The 9132-nt window shown below is 41.5% G+C and overlaps 1 protein-coding gene across 1 annotated transcript; it reads left to right on the top strand.

Annotated features, from left to right (window-relative positions):
- The first annotated feature begins 2005 nt into the window (after nt 1-2005).
- LOC121865611 lies at nt 2006-7372 on the top strand. Its single transcript, XM_042365133.1, has 3 exons — nt 2006-2224; nt 5527-5652; nt 7144-7372. The coding sequence occupies exons 1-3, from the start codon at nt 2083-2085 to the stop codon at nt 7230-7232; spliced, it is 357 nt and encodes a 118-aa protein (XP_042221067.1). The 5' UTR covers nt 2006-2082; the 3' UTR covers nt 7233-7372.
- Nucleotides 7373-9132: the final 1760 nt, after the last annotated feature.

The raw sequence follows: 9132 nt of genomic DNA, 5'->3' as shown, positions 1-9132 counted from the left end.
AGAGAGAGGCTGAGGAGTGAAGGATGGGGTGTGACAGGTGTAATGGTCGTGAGAGTCAGTTTACCTCGAGAGATACTGTATATTTTTACATTATTAAGGAGCATCAGCACAGGTCCTCCGCAATGTTACACACGTTCTCCGTTAATCGCGGCAAAACACAATTTATATTCAAGATGTTTTTAGAAATTAGGTTTCTTATCTGCGTGCAAGCTATGTAGACTACTTATGAACATACACAACACTGCTGAATATTACAACGCATGCATGACCTCATCATATTGTACAGTAGAAATCATTTGGTTATGACCGTGGAAGGTGTGAGGGTGGCTGTCTACAGCAAACATTCACCTTCAATTTAGTTGTCATTATCCATCTGTTGTTTTAATTATGAATGGAAGTGACTGATGAATACAATATTTCAATCAACAAAGACATACACAGAGTAATTATATTTAACGGTCGAACACTTAATAAGGTTTTCCTTATTCTTTCACGAGTGTTGAGGGACTGTCAGTATTAATAGTTACTTCAGTAGCGCTACACACCGGTCAATATCCAGTGGTAAATTAACATACATTCACCGACAGAGTGGCGAGTCATTCACTATTGTTCTGATATATTGCAAACACTTAATCACCATCAAAGGTTTAAAATGCCAGAAAATCAATTTTAAAATAATTTCTTGCTTCAGTGCATACCTCCACACACACACACACACACACACACACACACACACACACACACACAATACAAGAGTAGCGAGCACACAAGTACACACTCAGTCAACAGGTGCAGGTTGGCTCGCCTGTCCAGTTCCCTTGTGCGTCGCAGGTGAGAAGAGACGGTACAAACTAGGTGAGTGTGTGCCTTACCTGAAGCCCTGTTAAGATAACATTGTGGGATAACCTCTACCCCAGCTAAGATAACATTATGCGATAACCTCTACCCCAGCTAAGATAACATTATGCGATAACCTCTACCCCAGCTAAGATAACATTATTCGATAACCTCTACCCCAACTAAGATAACATTATGTGATAACCTCTACCCCAGCTAAGATAACATTGAGTATAAATTCTCTGATATCAACCTCTCTCAGACGCCATGCACCTGTGGTGGTGTGGTGTGACGCTGCTTCTGGCTGTCGTGTCTGCCGCCTCCATCACCGCCTCCCCAACACAACCTCCACCATCGTCCCCACCTCCACCACCGTCCCCAACACAACCTCCACACGTCCCCACCTCCACCTATCGTCCCCACCTCCACTATCGTCCCCACCTCCACCATCGTCCCCCACCTCCACCGTCCCCAACACAACCTCCTACCGTCCCCCACCTCCACTATCGTCCCCACCTCCACTACCACCACCGTCCCCAACACAACCTCCACCATCGTCCCCACCTCCACCACCGTCGTCCAACTCCACCATCGTCCCCACCTCCACCATCGTCCCCACCTCCACCGTCCCCACCTCCACCACCGTCCCCACCTCCACCACCGGTCTACCACACGTCCCCACCTCCACACATCGTCCCCCACCTCCACCACCACCTCCACCACCGTCCCCACCTCCACCACCGTCCCCACCTCCACCACCGTCCCCAACACCACCACCGTCCCCAACACAACCTCCGCCACCGACACCTCCATCATCCCCAACATGCCCTCCACCACCACCGTATCCACCACTAAAGCCTCTACCACCACAGTCTCCACTATTACATCCTCCACCACCACCACCATTCCCGCCAGTGCCTACAACAACCTGTACACGCTGGCCAACACCGCCCTCCTCCACCACAACTGGACGCTCGCTATGTCGTCTACATGTAAGCTCACTGTTCATGTTCACCGTCCTCCACCTGCTGAAGGAGTTAGTGTGGCCAGAGTCTATGTCAAGCTCTTCTTTCACCTCCACTGATGCTTCATAACTTCAGGAATATTTTGTTTGATGTATTGTTTATGTTCGTCGTCAAGGAACAAGTAGATCAGTTTGGTGCAACAGGGAGGACCTGGAGCACCGCCGTCTGGTGCCTCTGTGACGCTGTGTTGTGTCCGGCAGGTGGGTGTAAGCTGAAGTGCATGATGAACCTCACCTGCCAGGCGGTGACGGTGGTGCCTGATGCCAGGAGGGTCACCTGCCTCTTCCTGTTCTCCCCCGCCCACGTCTCCCACGGTGTGTTGACCTCCAACAACACCACCACCACCTACTACAGGAACACAAGTGAGTTACATGTTTATATTCTGTCGTTATTGTCTTTATTTCATCTTATATATTATAAAGATCATCCTACATGCTGGTTTGAGGTCTCGCCTTTCACCCCTCCCCTTCGGACTCCTTACCAGTCAGACTTGGGGCTGAAGCCAAGCCTCAGGATTCGAAGCCAAAGCCAATGGAAAGTAACAAAGCCAAAGCCAGCTACAAAAAAAAGTTATGAAGCCGAAGCCAAAGCTTTTTAAGGGTACACGAAACTTTAACACCATTACTTATACACTGTATTACCTTACATGTTGATGGGAATATATCTGATATTCTAAGCTCCAGCAAGGCCTGTGGTGTAGATCCTGGGGTCTGACAATTCATGTATTCTGAAAAATTATAATCCTTCCAGATTTAAAAAAAAAAATAGTTTTATAATTTTTCTGTTATGCTGTATAAGATTCATTCTGCGTGAAAGGTACTCTGAGGTCAACGTTCAGTGTTATTTTTAGTTTTATCCTGATAATGAGGTCAGCTAGGGTCAACTAAAAGCAGCAAGAGAAGCGAAGTCAAACCCAAAAGAGATTCTTCCGAATGTATCTAATTAAAACACGAGACAAGATTGGACCATTACGGTCAGATACCGGCGAACTACCTGACAACGACGGAGAAATGAGCAATAATCTGGGCAGTTTTCACAACGAAAATTTAAACATGATACCCGAGGCACCGACTATATACAGAAATAACGAAGAAAATGAATAAAGCGAGATAGTAGTGACTAGTAAAGATATTGGTAAACAAATAAACTAAAACCTAATAAGTCACCAGGTCCCGAGGAGATATTTGCCAGAGTATTAAAGGAATGTAAGGAAGAGCTTAGTATGCCCTCAACAAATTTGTTTAACATGTCATTAAAAACAGGTGTAGTACCAGAATCCTGGAGGATAGCGACTGTAATACCGATTTTCAAGAAGGGAAATAGATCACTATCCTCTAACTACCGTCCAATCAGTTAACATCAATTGTAGGCAAGTTGCTGGAAGCAATAATTTCAAATTCAATTCGAAATCAATTGAAGAAACACAAGTTGATCAATGATTCCCAACATGGGTGTTCATGTTTGACAAATCTATTATCATTCTTTTCAACCGTTTTCGAAACAGTGGATGACGGGCACGATTATGATGTGGTTTACCTCGACTTTAGCAAAGCCTTCGACCGAGTCCCCCACGAAAGTCTAATATGTAAAGTGGAGGCTCATGGAATCGGAGATATTCTAAATTGGATTAGGGCGTGGTTACAGGACAGGAAACAGCGAGCAAGCATTAATGGCACAAAATCCGATTGGGGTAACGTCACTAGTGGAGTACCTCAAGGCTCAGTACTTGGATCATTACTATTTATTATTATATACATATGCGACACAGATATAGGCATAGACAGCATCATAAGTAAATTTGCTGACGACACTAAAATAGGTCGTGCAATTAAATCTGACAAGGACTCCGCAAAACTACAGGAAGATCTAAACAAATTTTTCGTATGGTCTGAAAAATAGCAGATGGAATTTAATGTGGTAAAATATAAAGTCCTAAACCTAGGAGATGTAAACCAGATATCAGATGAACAACGTTGATATAGAGAAATCCGAATGTGAGAAAGATTTAGGTGATAAGGGTAAGCGGGAATCTTAAACTGAGACAACAATGTGTATTTGCTCGAAACAAGGCTAACGAAGTCCTCGGGTTCATACAAAGGGTTGTTAATTACAAGACTAGCGAGGTTATCCTAAAACTATATCTTGCGCTTATGAGACCTCACTTGGATTACGCGGTTCAGTTCTGGTCACTGTACTACAGAATGGATATCGAGTCCCTTGAAAGCATACGGAGGAATATGACCAACCTTGAATATAAAGACAACTTAAAGCATCTGAATTTGCACTCCCTCGAGAGACGTAGAGTGAGGGGCGATATGATCTAGGTGTATAATGGAAGTCAGGGTTAAACATAGGTGATATAACAAAGAAACTTAAACTATCCAACCAGGAGCGAACGTGTTGCAATGGTTTTAAGTAAGACAAATTTAGATTTAGGCGTAAGATAGGTAACACTGGTTTGGAAATAGTGGAGTGGATGAGTGAAACAAGTTACTGAACACTATCTTCTATTAGAACACTCTGGGAATCTTCAAATATAGGCTGGACTGATATATGAGCGATACGAGTTGGGTGTAAACGGGGTTGCCTAGTATGGACGGTAAGCCCGCTACAGTTTCCTTCAATCCTATGTTCTTATATTCTCAAGTTCTTGCGTGTCAGCAATACTTGTCAACTAAGGTCATCATCAATCCCCTCCTCTGAGTTGTGGCAGCTAGTGACTTTGGGGTCAACCTGTTTCCGGTCACAAGGGTTGACACAATAAGGTTAGCGTCATGGGTCAGCCTGTCAGGTCATACATAATAAAAGAGTCCCAGCAAGTCACTTCTATAAAAAGCTTTATGGTTTCTAAAACGACATAAGAGATGTACATTTGTTGTGGTTATGTTCAGAGTCGCATTTCTACAAGTCTCGGAAGTCATCCCCCTTTCAATGACAACAAATCTACACCAATGAGCAAAACTTTGAGATAAGTTGACTTTATTTTAGACTGATTGTTTTTCTTCTCACTATAGACTCAAATGGTTTGTTATACTAGAAATTTATCTATACATTTTATTTTATTATTTTTGTATCTTATTCAATATTCATCGTCATTCATTTTATTCATTGCTCAAAGCAAACCACTAATACAAAAAATCTACTAAATATACTGTACATGCTAGCACATAAACATAATAATATGACAGAGAAGCATTGCAACTAATCATCTTAGTATTTTTAAAATGCTGTCGGTCAGCGCCTGGGGGTGAAGAGGCAGAGGTAGTACGTGTCTGCGGTTCAGGTCAGGTCCATGTGAGAATTGACCAATAGAAACAGGAGGGATCAGTTGTGACGTCAGGGATCAGCTTAGCTGTGATGTCACAATATGGGCAGTGTGTCTGTGTAAAGAGGATGATCCGAAACCAGGTGCCGTTCCTTTAGCTTCGAAGCCGAAGCCCCTAGAAAGTTTCGAAGCCAAGCCAAGTAAAAAAACCTGTCTTCCAGAAGCCGACGCTGTTTAGTCCCATGTCTGTCACCAGTAATCCCCAGTACTTCCAGGATTCAGTATTTCAAAGTTCCAATACCAAACGTTACCGGTACCTTTAGGAACCAGTACCCCCTATGTCAGGTGCTGGTCAACAGCGGGGGCTTGATTAAAAAGTGTTCATTTTCGCTTCTCCAGGCGAGAAAGACAAGACAGCAGCAACCACAAACACCAGCACCACTCCACTTATCACCATCCAAACTACCACCAACTCATTTACCACCACCCCAAGCACTACCATCCAAGTTGCCACCGCTCCACCAGGTAAGACACTGGCTGATACACATGAAACCAGAACGACCCAAAGATTCGTAAAGTCCCCAGAAGATGGCTCTTAGTAATGTCTGGTTAAGTGCTTATGACAAAGTTTCTCTCCTCATTAGTGAAGTGCAACCCCCCCCCCCTCCCCCCAACACAAGGTGAAAATAACTGAAACTTATAAGCAGAAATTAAACCGGCTGTGTTACATATCAATTACCTATAGCTTCACATGTTTGACGTTATGTTGCACTAATACACCGCGTATTATATGCAGTGGTTGACGAAGTATTGGAAATATAATATGAGTAAAAGTACTGTTACTTTGAGAAAAACTTATTCAAGTAAAAGTAGAAGTACTCTTTCTTCGTGTTACTTCAAGTAAAAGTACAAAGTAAAAAGTTTAAAAGTATTCAAGTACTGGAGGTAAAAATGTAATTTCAATAATAAATTGTTTAAGAATTAAGACATAATAATGTAGTGCCACGACTGTCCTCAACATAGCAGATAATTAATTAATCACCTGATTCATCTGTTTGCTGCACATAGCATATAGGCAAAAAGATGATGATGATGATAATAATAATAATAGTAATAAACATTAATAATAAAGAAGGTATATATTAAATGATTCGAAGCGTTACTGTGTTTGCTTAAAGAAAATTAATCACCGACAATGTTGTAGTGGGTACATGTACTGTCCTGCAATGTACTACGTAATGATGATTATAACCCCCACCATTAAATATTTACTGCACATATCTTCACTTAACCTTAAAGAAAGCTGGTTTTAAGTAATTTTTTATTTGTTGTAACCCTTTTTGGGGCTGGGAACACAGTGTGTGTTCAGGGCTGAGTTCAGATTGCCTGGGAAAATATCACACTTACTGCTTAAACGCCAGGATAAAGTGACGCGGTAACGAGATGGCCGAAAAAATAAGTAATGAAGGAAGAGTACCGATAATTGTGTAAAATGTTTCTCAAATAAAAGTAAAGGTGCCGAGAAGAAGGTTACTTTCAATTTATACATTTGTTAAAAAAGTCATCTGAGCTCTGACAAAGTAACTTCACTTCGTTTAACGTCCACCGCTGCATACATATGTGTGTTACAAAGGTGAAGTATTTCCTGACTAAGCACATTATTGTCGACGTTACACTGGAGAATGTAACCTATATGTGCCAACTGTCGCCATCAACACCATAACACAATTCAACACCATCCAGCAACAATTTGGTCAGTGACGTAGAAATTTTTGTAATGAATGAACCTTAGCAAACTTTATGTAGCAGGTAGCGCCCATTTAGTAAACTTAGTTCATTATGTAGTGACCCCTAAGTAAACTTAACTTAGTACTGTAGGTAGTGAGTGCCCCGTGTGATGACTACTTTACCCACTTGAAGACGATAGAATAACCCTTAAGAACAGTGTTTTACCCTTTGATCTGTACACCTTAACAAAAAGTTAATCACAACTAACAAATATCTTGGTGGTGACAGACGTGGGGACCAGAGGGGGTGTTGGTGGCTACCAGGGTGACCAAATTCCCCGACGAGATAACGTGGGAGGACGGCACGAAGCTGACTGATACGGATTTGGCCACGGACACCTCTCTCTCTTGAACACCACGTACAAGTTGAAGGACTGTGTTAGACTGATTGTTGGGATATTAAGGGACGCCTATTGTAAAACGAATGAAGGAAGGTTCACTCTCTGTCACAAGTGAAAATATATATATGTGTGTGTGTGTGTGTGTACGAAAACTAATAAACAAAATCTACAAAATTAAAGACACCAATCCGTTATTGTTGGGAGACGAGAGTTTTAAACTGTATCTTAATAAATACACAAGTGATAATCAAGTTAGTGAATAGGTTAGTGAAATTGCCAATGTGGTTCTGTGTTGGAGTTTTGCGTCAGTTAACCCTTAATTGATAATAAATTTTCTTTGTCTCAGAGTTACTTGAACCATCCATGGGAGATATGCCATGTTCGAGTGCCTTTGTTAGAGAGAGAGAGAGAGAGAGAGAGAGAGAGTGTGTGTGTGTTTTATTTGTTGTTGTGCATGTTGTATGTTTAGGATTATGTTGTATTACTTTTAGCACTACGTGTTTATGGACGATTTTTTGTGTTCCATTGACGCTGTTCTGTATTTCACGTTCTTAACAAGCTGGTAACCGAGTCCTGTACTATACTAACAAGCTAATATTTACCCTGTATATTTTACGCCACTAACAAGCCACTAACCACCTACCTGTTGTCATCACTAAAATATCTTCTGGTGTAAACATCTGAGAGCACAGTTGGTTGGCGTTATCCTGTGTTCTTTGAAGTAGAAGAAAAAGATCCATGCTAGATACATGGTAGATATTTAATTAACTTTACTGATGAGAATTTGAAGGTTTGCTAATTCTGAAATGAGGTGATTTAGGGGAATTGATTCTATCTCCAGGTATTATGAGGAAGACAAATTAATCCTTAGGTGATGTTTTTTCTTCATAAATTCTCATACCAGGTGTTGTGATAATTATAAATAAGTGCTGCAAGAACGTTAAACCAGAATTTATTTTAGGTATTTCTTATCAATTTTCTAAACTTGCATCAGATTCATGTGATAAACTGTATTGTTAATGTTAGTGTCTAATGATCACTAGTGGGTCTTATGGCAAGCTAATGTAATGAAATAAAAAGTTAATATTTTCCCCGTCGCTCTTGTCTTGACTGAGGCCAACTCGTGTCATCTAACCTAACCTGACCTAACATATTGCTGTGATAACTGTAACTTGTAATCATCTTTAGAAATTGCACTAATTCCTGATATACTATATCTAAAAAAAATGTTAGTATCATATATGGAACTAACTCTGGAAGACATTCATTATTATTATTATTATTATTATGAAAGAGGAAAATCACACAACATATTTATTCCACAGAAAATGTATGCAAGCACGATTTTTCTTTACCGTGTGTTAAGTATTCCGTGTTTTATTTTAGACACGGATACGCTAAATAACACGGCTGACTAGACAGTAGGCGCTACTTTCTCAGCTTGGTGCGTCCTGGTCATCAAACCAATCTGCATATTCATGGATGAATTTGTGTGCAAGTCTAAACCTTACATCGGCGTCTAACAAAGTTTGTTTTGGTGTTTTGTAAAGCTTACGAGAGATCCAACACGTCGCTCTTTTCTCGAGATGTCGCTGCCGGAGTCGCGTTTCACTCCGAGTGCTTCGTTCTCTGTTTCGTACTTGGCATTTTATTCTGTTTCACTCAAGGTGTTTTATTTCCCGTATCATTCCCCGTGCTTCATTCTCCCCGTTTCACTCGCGTTGACTTATTAGTTTTACCCGCGGGAAGGTCGCGACAAATTTCACCCACTTGTTATTCAGGTGTGAGAGTTGGGTAAGGCGGGGCGGGGAGGACCTGCCCCACCACCCACAAAAACACCCCCTTCTTGGTTGACCTGACCTCGGGATGACCTTGCA

This window comes from Homarus americanus, unplaced genomic scaffold, assembly GCF_018991925.1.
Source record: "Homarus americanus isolate GMGI-L3 unplaced genomic scaffold, GMGI_Hamer_2.0 scaffold9358, whole genome shotgun sequence".
NCBI lineage: Eukaryota > Metazoa > Arthropoda > Malacostraca > Decapoda > Nephropidae > Homarus > Homarus americanus.
The sequence above is the reverse complement of the archived record's forward strand: the minus strand, read 5'-3'. Positions and strand labels throughout refer to the sequence as shown.